Here is a 15,297-nt window from a genome sequence, read left to right as displayed (position 1 = left end):
CAAGGTGAAAGCCCTAAACTACCTGGAGATTGACTCTTCTGAATTGTACAACTTCCAAGTGTTTTTGTTAGAATTTGGTATTCAAACAGAAGACTTGAATTCAAGTATGCTTGGATTAACCTCCCTGGTTATTACCATAATTACCTGACATAGATTCTTCTGTTTAATGTTTCTGTTCTGATATCTGCAGTACTTGGTGGTTACAAAACAGAATGACTCTAACAGAGACAGTTATATGGTCAGATGACTACTAGACTATGCTGGAAAAAGTGTTTAGCTATGTATACTTTTTCCTTAAACAACTTCCAAAAAATATTTAAATAGAAGAAATTTCAAGATTGAATAGAGATTACAAAGCCTTTTTAGTATTTCCCATCTTGCTACTTTCAAAAACTTTGCAAGTTAACATAAATGGTCTCCCTTTTAAAGAGTAGATTTTTACTAGAAAACCTAAAAACATACTGTAACATACTTAATACTTGCACTACAATTCTAACTTTAAAAAAAAAAGTATTTAGAGAAGTTTCAAAGTATCTTATTTTCATCTTTGTATAGTTATTTAAAGGGAACAATCATTGAGTATAGAAGTAAACATATTGCTCTCTTTATTCCTATGTAATTATTACTAATTTGTGGCCTTGCATATTTAGAGTTCCCCTCTTTTTTTTTTCCCAGAAGAAACACAGCAGTTCTTAAAAAGGTCCTTATATTTGCCATACGTTGTAGTTAGATATACATTACATGATTTTCTTGGATCAAGGGATCAGCATATCAGCAGATGGCCAGCAGCTACTTACATCCACTCCAAATAAAACGCTCCTGTTTCTCTTTGAGCATGTAGCTTGGCTTGTTGATACACCTCTGACGTCTCTGGTTGGCAAAGACCCAGCTGTATAATGTCAGGAAACGGTTGCCGTCCAAGAAGGTGCCCATTTAAAGACAGAAATTCCTGGAAGTTCTCACGTACTGTGCTATCCTACGTACAGAGCAGATAATATGATAACATAGAAAGTGGATTTCTTCCCTAAGCACCCTTTGCTTTTTTAATTTTCTATATAGCAAATATTCTTACATAAGCACTTAGTTCTATTTTTCCTATTTAGTTCTATACATATGATAGACTGAAGTATGTCACTATCCTATTCAGGAAAGCGCATTATCCTTATTTTTTAAATAAAGGATACTGGCAACAGTGATTTACTCAATAAGCAGTCAATGTGAAATATCAGAAAGACTATTCCAAGCGGCCAGCAAAATTCTACACCTCCTCAAAAAGCAGAGTACCATACGTACCCACCATTAGTTATTGCTGTGCACCTTAGTTACTGAGTTCCATGGTCAACTACTTGCGCATACACTGAAGTTATAACTAAAACTCAAAACTAAGTTTTCTTCATTTTTCTCTTCTCCAGGCTAAAGTTTAACTTAGTACTGGTTTTATGTTTCAGTTTTTTAAGCTTTCTATATATCTCCTGTATATACGTACATCCAATAAAATGCAATTAAATATGGAAAAATATATTTGAAACAGATTGATCATTTACCTTTTATTATCATACCTTTTGATCCAGGATTGAACTATATTCAACATATTCATGAATCAGATGAGCAGGCCCTACCAATTCTGTTTTAGCTTTAATCCAATCTAGAGAAAACATAAGATCACGGAGTTCCTACAAGAAACACAAATTTAAGTTCAGACTGTGAGTTCCACAACAGAATCTGCTTAAGGGGAAAAAGAAAAGCACAGGAAACACATTAGGTATCAATATGCTTCAGTACAATTGTCTCTAGTTAAAAACTTAGGCAATTTCCTGTTTCCTGCATCCTATTCAATCAGACATGAAAATTCTGGGTATATGTTACGCTTGTTATTTTAATGCAAAGGACTGGTCTTTGATACAGCAAGTCAGAGAAGGGATGGGGGTACAAAGCAAATCTTGACTTTTGTAGCACACAAGACCTGGTTTAAGATCCAACTCTGAAAAAGCTTCTTCTAGTCCAGTTTAGCAAAGATCACCCTGCTAATAGTGATCTGTTGCTCTTCCCAATAGATGCTGAATATGAAGGTAACCAAAAAAATCTGTTAAGTTGCATTTAGCTTAAAAATGAGAAAGCTACTTAAAAGGCAATCAGAAACAGCAAATAGAATTATTAGAATAGAATATTTCAGTTGGAAGGGACCTAACAACGATCATCTAGTCCAACTGCCTGACCACTTCAGAGTTGACCAAAAGGTAAAGCATGTTGTCAAGGGCATTGTCCAAATGCCTCTTAAACACTGACAGGCTTGGGGCATTGACCACCTCTCTAGGAAGCCTGTTCCAGTGTTTGACCACCCTCTCAGTACAGAAATGCTCCCCAATGTCCAATCTAAACGTCCCCTGCACAGCTTTGAACCACTCCCACATGTCCTGTCACTGGATCCCAGGGAGAAGAGCTCAGCACTTCGCTCTCCACTTCCCCTCGTCAGGAAGCTGCAGAGAGGAGTGATGTCGCCCCTCAGCCTCCTTTCTCCAAACTAGACAAGCCCAAAGTCCTTAGCCACTCCTCATAGGACACGACTTCCAGCCCTGTCAACAGCTTTGTTGCCTTCCTCTGGCTGCATCTGAGCACCTTCACACTCTTCTTAAACTGTGGGGCCCAGAACTGCACACAGCATGCCAGGTGAGGCCTCACCAAAGCTGAATACAGCAGAATAATCCCCTCTTTTGACTGGCTGGTTATGCTCTGTTTGATGCACCCCTGGATGGGGTTTGCCCTTTTGGCTGCCAGGGCATGCTCCTGGCTCATACTGAGCTTGCTGCTGACCAGCACCCCCAGATCCCTTTCTGCAGGGCTACTCTCCAGCCACTCCTCTCCCAATTTATATTTGTGCCTGGTGTTACTCCGTCCTAGGTGCATAATCTGGCATGTGGACTCATTAAATTTCATCCCATTTAATCATACCCTAATGTTTCAATCTATCTAGATACCTCTGCAAGGCTTCTGGTCTCTCAAGAGAGTCAACAGCACCTCCCAGTTTGGTATCATCAGCATACGTGCTAATAGTGCATTCAACTCTTGCATCCAGATCACTGATAAATATATTGAACAGAACTGGCCCTAGAATTGAATCCTGAGGAACACCGCTGGTGACCGGTCACCAGCCAGATGTAGCCCCATTCACTACAATCCTTTGAGCCCTGCTCTTCAGCCAGTTCTTCACCCAACGCACCGTGTAGCTGCTTGTCTCACAATTGGACTTGTCCAGAAGGATGTTGTGAGAGACAATATCAAAAGCCTCGCTAAAGTCCAGAAAAAAATACACCCATTGCCTTCCCTTCATACACTAGGCAGGTGACCTTCTCATAGAAGAATATCAAATTAGTTAAAGAGGACTTTCCCTTTGTGAACCCATGTTGTGCCAGATGATTACATTATTCTTTAAATGCCTTTCAGTAGTACACAGTATAATCTTCTCCATAATTTTCCCAGGAACTGAGGTTAGACTAACAGGTCTGTAGTTCCCTGGGTCTTCCCTCACATCACTTTTGTAGACTGGAATAACACTGGCTAGCTTTCAGTCAGCAGGGACCTCCCCAGACATCCACTTCAGTAGATGATCGAGAGGGGTCCTGCCATAACATCCACTAGCTCCTTCAGTATTCTGGGACGAATCCCATCAGGCTCCATGGACTTGTGAACATTCAGCTGATACAGCTGGTCCCTTACAATTTCAATGTCCACAAATGGAAAGTCACTGTTCCCACATTCATGGTCCTCTGACTCAGGGGACTGGGCAGCCCAAGGTCTATCTGTATTATTAAAGACAGGCAAAAAACCCCATGGAATGCCTCTGCTTTTTCTTCATCCCTATTAGTTAGACGGTCATCTTCAACAAGTATTGGTCCAATGTTTTCTTTAGATCCCCTCTTGAAGTTAATATACTTAAAAAAAAACCCTTCTTATTAAAAAAATATACTTTCTAGGTTCAAAAAAACTGCTTAGAGACAACGCTGCACAGGCTCAAAGCAAATTCCATTTAAAATCAGTAAATACGGCAAGGATTAAAAGATTATCATGGTTAAACAAAGAAAAAGAATACCTCCCATCTTTATTAGCCTTTCAACAAATAGAAATCATGTCTAAATAATGAGAAATAAGTAATATAAACAGTGTAAACTCTAGGAAGCATACAGTCATAATGAGAACTCGGAGAAGCTAATTCTACAAAATGTAGAAAGGTTAATTCTACACAATGTAAAAAGGCTAGTAATAAAAATATTTTTCCAATACACTGAAATTAAAGAGACGAAGACAATGAAATCAGTATGATCTGAAAAAAATAGATTTGTAGCCTACAATAATTATGAAGGTTCTTGTAAGATGTAAGTACACAAACTGTATTTTCTATGAGGAGTCAGATGAACCATCTCAAAAGAGGCTCAACTGAAAAGGTTTGAGTACATATGAAATAAAGCCATTAGCAACCAGAACCAAATGCTATTCAAGGCAAGAATTCTAAAGACATTCAAGTGAAACTACTGAAGTATTAATCTTGCTGCATGATGTGCACCTTATACTAGCTCAGTACCTACTGAACAGCAGGTGGCAAAAATGACAGCAATTTTTTTAAGCCACCAAAGCAATCCTGGGAACAAGAGATTTGCCCATCTAACTCTTGCTAGATTTTTTATGGCTGTTGAAATCTGGTAATACAGAGAATGAACTTTTACATACAAAACAGTATGGCATAAGAGGAAAAAAACTAACAAGACTTCTGTAGAAAAAAGTAACTAATCTGATCAAATTCTCTGCAGAAATCAATTTACCTGTATTATCATACAGTAAAGTGAGCCTGGGCTTTCAAAAAAGTTTAGAGAAGATTTCTTACCAAAGCTTCTTCAAGAAGAAAACACAAGCTATTATGATACAAAATAAGAAATCTTCCCAAGAACTGGTTGAAAAGACAAGACACAAAGGGTAGAAATAAAAGTAGTTTTCACAACAGACAGTGATTATCAGTGGAGTCCCTAAAAGACTCAATGTTAAGAGTGTTTTTACAAAAGCCTGGGAGAAGAGAGGTTCAAGTAGGAAAAAGCCTGGGGGGAAAGGCAGGGTAAGGGGGACTTGCGAAGGGAAACAGAGGACACTGGTCAGAACTCACCTTCTGCATGTTGGCACCAGCCATGTGATATGCTAGAAAGTTATACCAGTACATGCAATCCTCTTGAGATGGAACAGGCGTATTAAGTTTGTAATACTTCTTGTACTGATTTACTATGTTTTTATGTAGCTCCTGTAATTTGAATAAAAACACATTTTCAGTTAATACTATACCAAGGACTGGTATAGTCAGATGGACTGGTTTCAGTATTGAGGAATTACAAGTATATTAATAATAATCACATTGCATATAGTATTGAGGAATAATATTATTATTTCACCATCATAATATGTCAACAAATGAAATAAGAAAAGCCTACCTTCCAAAACTGTACACTTAACCTAATTTATTGCTTAAAACTTCTCCAGAAACATTCACTGGATATTAAAAGACAGAAAAGCAAGCCGTTAGCCTTCCTTCTTAAGTTGAGAACAGCTATCAAATCACTCTTCACACTAAATGCAGGTAGCCAACAAAAAAAACCCCTTACGTAAGTAGATCAAAAGCAAGTCTAAAAACTTGCCTTTTCTTCCTACCTACTTCTTCTGCCCGGTCCTTCAGAACTGATAAATTTATTGGGCCCAACTTATGTGTCCTCTCCCTGCAAGTATTGCCTTAAATTGAATAGAAGGAGTAAAAAGCACTTCTCTGAATTAAAGAGGAAACTTCCTGTTCTGGTAGTGTCTTGATGCCTTTGGAATCATCAGTGGAACATTCTGTCTCCTGCTGGAAACACCTTTGACAGGGAAATAACGGATATAGAGTCCTCTCTCAATTTAGTTTCTTAGCTCCAAATGGAGCCATCATGAAATCACTCCACAGTTTCAAGTTGAAAATAAATGTTTTTAATTAGTCAGCATTAAGTTCAACTGCATCATGCACCTATTCTATGAAGCTACTCTGGATACTATTTAACAAAGGAACATTTTCTGAAGAATGCCCAGCTTTGGAGAGTAAAATTAAAAGTAAAAAGATCAGTCAATACCCTACCTGAAGCTGGTTGCGATTCTTCTCTGTAAGAAAGTCAAGTTGAAGATCATGTAAATAGTAATGAAATGACTTCCCATTACGATCACAGAACAATAGTGATTTGTTAACAAATTCCTGTAGTATATCTTCAACTTCTTCAGTTTCCATATCCCAAAGAATGCAGAGAACCTAAAAAAAGCACATTAAGACAGAAAAGAATCAGAACTAAGGGGTAATTATGACTTCTATGAATACCATATAAGGCTACCAATTAACTGACAGCAAAACACATGCTAACAAATATAGACATATTACAAATGGTAATTACCAATTCTTCCATACCAACCTATAGGACAGATAATACAAGTTATCCCATCATTTGTCTATCTGTGCTTCTTTATGGTGATCATACCTTTTTCTTAAAGGAGATAAATTTCATCTAACAGTTTCTAAGCCTTCAGAGAGCTCAATTACAATCTAATTAAAGAGCTATATATGGAATGGACATTAAACTAACATTATGAATAGATTTATTCAGTTACAATTTTTTAGTTTCACTACTGACAATAAAAGTCATTATATGATAATAGACCCAACCTACCCAACCTAGTAATTACTATTAAGTTACATACAACATAAGTTATACACAGCAATTATAAATTATATGAATTCTTTAAAGTTATTGTTTGTATCTCACTAAAAATTATGAGATGATTTCTGCATTGCTGTTATTACCTTAGTAGGTACTCTAACATCTTTCGGGAGGATAGAGAGGTCTTTATAGTAGTCTTTATAATTGTCATTCAGTTGCTCAACACTTATGGACATTGCTTCATCAAGGGCTTCATAATCATAAGATGATGATTTTCTTATTCTTTTAAACTGCTTATTCTGCAGCTGTTTGAGATAGTATTCCCAACGACTAGGGAAGTCTCGTAATAATGCACCTATCAAGGATATCACAAGAGGAGAACCTGAAGGAAAAGATTAAATTAATTGTAAGAGGTTTTCAAGGAACACAATCCAATAGTTTAGTCAAGTGATTGAATAAATCAGGTAATTTTCCCAATACATCAACTAAATTGTTGAAGTGTGGCAAACAGACAAACAAAACATGTAATCTATATAGATATCTGCAAATTCACCAAATTTAAGTTTAACAGGGGGGCAGGGAGAAGACATGTTGAAGAAAACTACTCCAAAATCAACATGACACATTTCTATTTAGTTTAAAAAAAACCCAAAAAGCATTTAACCAACACTTGTGTTTTACTTGGGGCGTACAGTATTAAAGAATGTTCCTTCCTCTACCTGTAAGTCAAAACCTAGAAGAAAAAAAAAATACATTCGGTGACAAATGGTATGCTAAAGAGAAGCAAGTATACCTTTGCATTCCCTTACAAGGCAGTTAGCTTGTTCTGGCAGTTCTGATATTTTCATATTCACAAATAGTGATAAAATCTCCAGTCCTTTCTCATGTGCTAGTCCACTTTCCACATGAACCTCATATTTATTGCCTAGATACAGAAACATGGAAAAAAATTAAAAGAATGTAAAAAATCCTATGGAAATTGAGAGTATTTTCTAAGCAAATCTGTAGCAAAGGACCTGCCTCATGATTTTTTGCATAGTATTTTATATGCTTAGTACTACGAAGAGTATAAATTCTACTTAGCAGGATCAAGTTTGCATTAGAGAGACAAAAAATTATACTATAATGTAATAATTACAGTTGCATTATAGGCATGTCATAGCAGTGACTGCATAGAGATAATCAGTCTAACAGCAGCAGTGTCAGAGGTTAATTTATCCTGTTGAGAATCATTGCACTCTTTTATGTAGATGTATAATTTTCAGGATAACATATACCATTTTTCTTTCACAAAGAGCATGAAGTCTTACAGAGCAGAATTCTAAAACTTTGCCTCTTGTGCACAAGCTGATAGACATAGATTCTATCAGATTCTTTTAAAAGCTCACAAGAATAAATTGTATACATATACACACACAATCTATGGTGCAGGAGAGAAAACTGTTCCTTACCAGCCACAGCATCTGTTACGCTCCTGTCCCTGCTGGTGATAAGAACCTGACATTGATTATCAAATGCTTTTAATACCCAGGAATCCCAAATGTCATCCAGGATCAAAAGTGATCTAGTGCAAGAAGAAATATTGCAGATTTCAGATCAATTATCAGTGCTAAAATACAGTATTTCATTTTAATATTGAAAGCACATTTTCAGAATTTACAAGGTATCACTACATAATTTTTTATATTAATATGTAAAATATCTTAAGAGGGCATTAAACACTGTGCGAGAAAGCTGAATGCAAGTATCTAAAAAATAAGTTTTTACCATTTATTACTTTATAGTTACAATTGAGTAACAAAATATTTCCATTAGTAGATGCCAGAAAAACCACAAATATTTACTCTGTTTTTCAAGTCATCAGATACAATAAATGAAGAAAAAAGTTGTATAGGACTAGATAACAACTCTGCTTGACACAGGCTAGTGATAAGCTTTGTGGGAGAAACCATTTCAGTGTCCTTTTGACTCGAGAGTTTTCAGTTTTGTTTTTGTATCTTTGGAAAGCTGTATGAGACTCTTGTGAAGGAATTGTTTTGGATGTTCAGGCTCTTTTTTACATGAGCAACATTTTATAGTGACTACATATTCAAGTCCTAGTGGCTAGTCATATTTGGAGGTTACTACATCGAACCTCACCAGAATAATGTATAGTAGACTTCTCTACACCTGCTTATATCTGACAAATAATTTACTGAAAACTGTTTTTAAAAGGTTGGTTCCAAGGGAGCAAGAAGTCAAAGAGATTGGCTGGCAAGTAGATTTATGAAAAGCAGTACCAGTTACTTGCATTCTGTGTGTCTTGTAGAGAAAAGACAGTTATTGAAACCCAATCCTACAATTACTACCTTTTTTTTTTTTAAGGGATGGAGTTTTTCAGCTACACTAGTCATTGGTTAATTGCCCAATTCCCACTCAAGCATGCCAAGATTTCTGTATTTTTCTTCAGCTAAATGAAGCCTATGCCATCAATGCTTATAAATAAGGACAAGTGCATACATATTATACCACATTTTCAAAGTTGCATGTAAGTCTTGGATACCCATATCTCATCATTATACAGTTCCTCTGTTAGCATCCTTTTGATAAATCAGTGGGTTTACAAGAATACTATCATAGCCGCAAGTGACTAATTTTGTGGTACTTTCATACTTGAAAATATGCTGCATGAATTACAGACTGATTTTATGTTTTTCATTAAACCTAGAACTTCGAAGTCCTCCCAATCTTTCGGTACCAGCAACTTTCTTCTCCAACCACATCAACAAATCTTAAATCCTAATTATATAAAAAACCCCAAAACAACAACAACAACAAAAACCTTCAATTTCTTCAACCATGATCCAACTAAATATATAATACTTTCTTGCTCAGAAAGTTTTCATTTGACTAATACTTTAATCCCAAGAAATGTACTGGGTTGACTATTTGAATCCAGAAATAGCTGAAGTGACTTTTTGTCACCAAAGAGAATTCCAGTGCAGAGCAAGCTCCACAAGCTGCAGGACTAGCGAAGCTTGGTTTAGTACACTTGCACGCTATGAACATCACTCCCCAGTACATTCCCCTCTACCTCCTCCCATCCCCACTACGATTTCCCAGATAACCCATCATCAGCAAGACTTTCAGTTTGTTCTTAAAACATTCTCACATGTACCTAACTGGGCAGGATGCAGCACATGCTGCAGCCTGTTCCCAACTCATGTATCCAAGCTGGCCAGTTAGCAAGACACCAAAATACATCTTCCTTCAATTCGTTCTGTATACCCCTTTTTGCCACTGAGGGCACCTACTTGGATTTCTCTTTATCCAACTGTCAGTTTTCATAAACTTACAGAATTTTCAAAGACGCAAAGTTTCTACCTTCAGAGTAAATTTTGGCAATATGCTCAAAGTGTTTAGGATAGAGGACGAGAAGGGAAAGGATAAACAGGACTAAGATGAACGGTGTGATCACATTAACATGGTTTTGAAATGGTGAAAAGCAGTCAGACTAGAAAAGTTTTATGATAAATTTTTGTCCCTTTTCCATAAGGTCCAGTCATTCTCTGCAATACTCCTATCTTATTAGACAATATAGTATAGCACAGTGTATCAACCATGTCAGGCTGTCACGTTACTTGGCTACTTCTGGACCAGCTCATGATGCCATAGGGATGCCATACATCTTACAAGAAAACAACATGCAGTTCTCCCTCCTACTCAGAAGGGACTGTGATGTTGTGCGTGAATTAAACATCCAAATTCTTCTGTATTGAGGAATTTTGTTTTGTTCATTAATGAACAAAAAAATAACAAGAATTGTGTGAATGGAGACAACCACTTCACATACTTCAGGGAAACCTGCACTTGCAGTTGAAAGTGTCTCGTTTGTACTTTTCATATAAGAGTTCCACAAAAAATTAAAGACTTCTTGTGGAGAACCTGGCAGTGTTTTTCAAATCTTCTCTTCACAGGAAAGAGAATTTTTTTCCAGTACAAAAATGCCAGTATTATTCTACTCTATGTCATCTATAAAGATCACAAGGTTGGAGTGTTATTCCTGAGATACCCCACTCAGGAGTAGGCTTGTTTAGTTTAGATTTTCCCAGAGTAATGTAACCCTCAACAACTAACAAAAACTATTGCTCAAAGATGAAAAAAGCTGTGCAGTGACCGAGATGTTGCTTGATTAAATCAAGTCACTTTTCCTGAAGTTTGAAAGCAACTGGTTTCTTGGTGATAATCAATCATATCATGAAAATCCACTTTCACTTTGATAACTCTAGACCACTTTAAAAAGACATCAGCTGTTCCGAAAAGGAAAAAAATTTTGCAGTGAAACACACCCTTTTACGGCTGTACGATCCTCACACATCAGTGAAGCATTCTATGTACACAATGAGAATACTGAAAGTTAGAGCAATTGTTGTTTCCAACTGTTTGCTTCCAACCTTCATTGTTCAATGACTAAAAATTTTTCAAGTGAATGTAGCTCCTGCCCAGCTGGTTAACATATTTTGTTAGCAGAAGCCTACTAAATATATTGCTATCCAGGACAAGCCTACAATGTGTCCCTTAAGTTACTCCATAAAAAAAAAAAAAAAAAAAACCTAAACAGGGACAGAGTTATACTATGTATATTATACATCTTCCTTCAGCATCAATTTACCCTTCAGCTTTTGTACACTTATCTGAACTTATTTTTTTATCATATGCAAGTCAGTAATTTAGAAAATTTTAACAAGAACCCCTACATAAGAATTAAAATTCTACAAGTATTGTTAGCTTCACCTTAAATAATATTTCCTAATTATCTAGTAAAACAGAAAAAGGGGAAGCAAAAACTGGAAGAGTTCGAAAGTTGGTTTTTAAAAAAAACTAAATAAAAAATACACACCACAAAGACATGTAACCACAACACAGACACCTTAGACGATTGGACCAAAGTTACTCTGTGAAGTTTTATCAGTTAAAAGAACAGTGTTTCATTTTACTGGCATATTTACCTGGGATATTTGCGTAGCATCAGCAAACGAAGACGATCTTTAGCCTCCTCAACGTTAAGTGGTGGCCTTTGTGAAAGAGTAGAGTCGTGTTCTAATCTACTACAGAGATTCTGAAGTTTTATTAGGAGCCCTGCTTTGTCCTGTTTTCCAACAGAGATCCAGTGAACTCCACCTGGAAAGTAATCTAACAAAAAAAAGCTATATTAATTATGCTATACATTTAAAATTGGAAATATTTAATAGTAGCTTACAATAGCAATCAATAATCAATTTCAATTAAAATAAAAAACTGTGAAGTCTATTGCAAGCCAACCTTGCAACTCTACCATTAACACAGAAGGATGGTTCTACAAGACCACTATATTTTATTTTTAAAGGAACAGGCTCTGCAGGGCAAGTTCCCCCAAAGGATTCACACTGCCACTGATGTCGTCCCTCCCCTCTACGTGCTTTCCTGTCCCCTGACAATGGCTTCTGCGTCCATCTTCCTGCTAGTCTGGCTTACCATTTACTTTTTTCACCCTGTACTACTGCAGGAATTCAGAGTCTGGGATATGAAAGTTATCCCAAAACAGTGAACAAGAAGGCATCTAGGAGAGTCAGCTGTAGCAGAGGATGCTGTAGTTTCTAACCCTACATCATGTTTTCTAATGCCCACGTCCCACTTTCACCTCCAAGTGTCCTATATGGGGGAGGGGGGATAGGAAGTCATTACATGGTTTCATTTATGATCTGCTTTAAGCTAAAGCGATACTAGTGTCATCACTTCACAAATGCCTGCCATTATTAAAATACATGCAAAAGTTACAGCAAGATTTTTTAAAGGGGAAGAGTCTGAGGACTTAACAAGAAATGCCCAAAAGGACCATAAACTAAATACGATTATTTTGCACTAACAGAAATAACAATTTCAAGCTAATAAGGATGTATCTACTCTCATAAACTGAAAGAGATTCCAAGGTAAAGAGCTATTCAGAATCTTTTCCCATAAATTAGTAAAATATTTAGTGATCCTAGAATACTAAATGGTTATGAAAACTGTAAGTTGCAAGGAAATATTTCAGAAGCACCTAAGGAATTTAGAAACCTAAATCCTAAATTACTTTCAAGATGACATAAGATACTTTGCCATATGTGTCCAATATGTGTATACCTGTAGTAATTTTTATAAAAATATAGAATGTTTTTCTAAAAGTACCTTCCAAGAGCTGATGATCCCTTAAAGCTTCTGCTGTTAAAACAGTCTTCCCACAACCTGCCATTCCATAAACTGTGACCCAGCCTGGATCACTTCCCAAGCAACGCAGTTTCTGTTTAATAGCGTCTACCAGTTTTGGCCGAGTGACAAACACAACTGGTCTCTGCGGTACACCTCCTTCACAGAGGATTGTCTTAACTAAAGTTAAAAACAAGAAACAAGAAAATTAAAAGTAATTTCTAAATGCGATGCCTCTTCAAACCAAACCAAACAACTCCCCAACTCAAATAACTAGTGGGCTTCCCCCCACACACCTTGTGTTCCATACAAATGCTCTAAAAACTACTGGACTCATAACACCAAATACTGAAAAAAAATATATTGCTTTTCAGACATAAATTACTTAACAGGTAACTAGCCTCCTGCCTACAACAGTGTTCCAATTAATAACTACATTTTATGCAAGCTAATTATCTTTTCTCTTCTAGGGATTGAAGTAACTAACAGCTCCAACAGAAACTATGGCAAACACGGGAGCTCAACATTACTTTACCCAACTATCAAGTCACTTTCTCAGCCAGAAGTTACCACCCCATGGCCACAGCAAAAAAGAAAGTGTGCTGTGTAAGGCTTTTACTTTGTAGTTAACAGCACAACACTGTGGTCCAAGCAAGACTTCCTTTGATTTAAGCTAAAATAGCATGACTTGCAATAGAGCAGGTAAAACATAGCAGGAAAGGAAATGTGTACTTTATCTGTCGAACTGCTGGCCACAAAGTGGCCACATGCAGTGCCGTATTGTACTGATAAGCATTGGGAAATCACACTCAGGTAATCAAAATTCCACATGTCTATGACACTTCTCAAAATGTAGAGTGCTAGTGAATATGGCAGTTAGTCATACCCAGTTGGAAGGTTCTTCCCATTAGAAACTATCAATTTATTTCATGTCAACCAAAGATGATATCAATGACAATGTAGGTAAAAGTTAGGAACTCATGTGGGGTAACTAAAAGATCTGGTGGAGAGAATTAAGCAACCTAATTAACTAGATCAACTATCAGACTGTAGGCTGAGAGATTACAGATTACTCTTCAAGATAAATGTCTGAATTTTGGAAGCTACAACTTTTTATGTTAGATTCAACTTCTTTGAAATATACAAATAACAGTCTGTCTTTCATGTACAACAAAAATGTTACAATTTAGAGAAAAGTGTGAGAGCTTCAGGTTTCCTGACTTTTAAAATAAACATTAACAGGAACATTTTCAAGATGACCTACTAAAGTCGTAACTGTTGCAACTCTCTTGACATCATAAATATATGAAATACAGAAATACTGACTACTACACTACCAAAACAAGTGAATGCACCAACTACTCCTTTTTCATTGGAACAGGTATTACAGATAGTCACTTAATAAGGAATAAAAAAGGCAACCTGTCTTTTACTTTCAAGCACAAGGATTGGTGTAGTTACACTGACCGTGTGAAGTCATTCCATCCATTGAACTCTTTCTGTTACCAGAGGAGATGGCAGGGATGCCATCCTGAAGAAGTGCAGCAAGATCCCTGTACCCTTCATGAAGTAGTGCATTATAAAAGGATCTATATGAATTATTATCTTTTGTAAGAATAATGTTTATAAGCATAGCTGCTTTCTCCTTCTGTGTATTCTAGAAAAAACATTAAAAGAGATGTTATACAAAACTAAAAGGCCTTATAAATCATGTAACACTCTAGATAATTATAGACTGTTTATAGTTACAGAAATAGCCTTCAACTTGACCAAGCTCTTAACTCAACCTTATGAAGTGCAATAAAAACTGCATGCTAGGCATACGCTTAAGAATTTGCTAAAACTAGGAATGAGATAGACAGAAATTACTGTTTTTAAAAAGGATGATAAAACATGTGAGTAGACTAGGAAAATAAATAACAGTGAGAGACAATTCTACCTGTTGCTTCACTCTCTCCTCCTCCTGTAATGTTAGTACTTCGTCAGAAATCATACGATCCATAATATAAGAGGTCTTGATGTCTTTTTCCAATGCTTGGCGATGCATAAGTAAATAATTTCTACTCTTGACATCCATATTTCTTCAGTGTGAAAAAGACTGTGCGTAAGGAAGTCAAGGTGGAACTAGAACATAACATACAAGGAAGAGAGTTTTTTAAATCAAAATTCATGAGCTATTTTAAATCAGAAAGAGAAGCAGAGCAACTGCATTAGTGGAAAATACAGTGAATGTTCAAACTCATACCACAAACTGCAGAAAGCTAAAAAAATTAGTTGTTTTTTTTACTTTCTGTCTTGATAAAGAGACTTTCATACTACTGTTATATGAATTCAATTGTACTGTTTATGACTTACTAGTCTAGCTTAGCTGGACAGTACAGTA

The 15,297-nt window shown here is 36.3% G+C and overlaps 1 protein-coding gene across 5 annotated transcripts in view; it reads right to left on the bottom strand.

Moving 5' to 3' along the window:
• Nucleotides 1-15,297, bottom strand: part of APAF1 (apoptotic peptidase activating factor 1) — a 40,516-nt gene that overhangs the window by 23,447 nt on the left and 1,772 nt on the right. For 2 of the 5 annotated variants that reach the window (XM_075749312.1, XM_075749320.1), the window contains exons 2-12: nucleotides 14,854-14,995; nucleotides 14,382-14,571; nucleotides 12,897-13,094; nucleotides 11,699-11,882; nucleotides 8,162-8,274; nucleotides 7,504-7,635; nucleotides 6,854-7,092; nucleotides 6,140-6,307; nucleotides 5,150-5,281; nucleotides 1,560-1,673; nucleotides 798-976 (exon numbers count right to left, since the gene is read on the bottom strand). In XM_075749312.1, coding sequence (XP_075605427.1) covers nucleotides 798-976; nucleotides 1,560-1,673; nucleotides 5,150-5,281; nucleotides 6,140-6,307; nucleotides 6,854-7,092; nucleotides 7,504-7,635; nucleotides 8,162-8,274; nucleotides 11,699-11,882; nucleotides 12,897-13,094; nucleotides 14,382-14,571; nucleotides 14,854-14,991 — 1,787 coding nt within the window. In that variant the 5' untranslated portion in view covers nucleotides 14,992-14,995. Of the gene's footprint in view, nucleotides 1-797; nucleotides 977-1,544; nucleotides 1,674-5,149; nucleotides 5,282-6,139; nucleotides 6,308-6,853; nucleotides 7,093-7,503; nucleotides 7,636-8,161; nucleotides 8,275-11,698; nucleotides 11,883-12,896; nucleotides 13,095-14,381; nucleotides 14,572-14,853; nucleotides 15,093-15,297 lie in introns of those variants that run through there. The other 3 variants (XR_012834720.1, XM_075749330.1, XM_075749336.1) reach the window with 3 other exon arrangements.

This window comes from Balearica regulorum, chromosome 1, assembly GCF_011004875.1.
Source record: "Balearica regulorum gibbericeps isolate bBalReg1 chromosome 1, bBalReg1.pri, whole genome shotgun sequence".
Lineage (NCBI taxonomy): Eukaryota > Metazoa > Chordata > Aves > Gruiformes > Gruidae > Balearica > Balearica regulorum.
The sequence above is the reverse complement of the archived record's forward strand: the minus strand, read 5'-3'. Positions and strand labels throughout refer to the sequence as shown.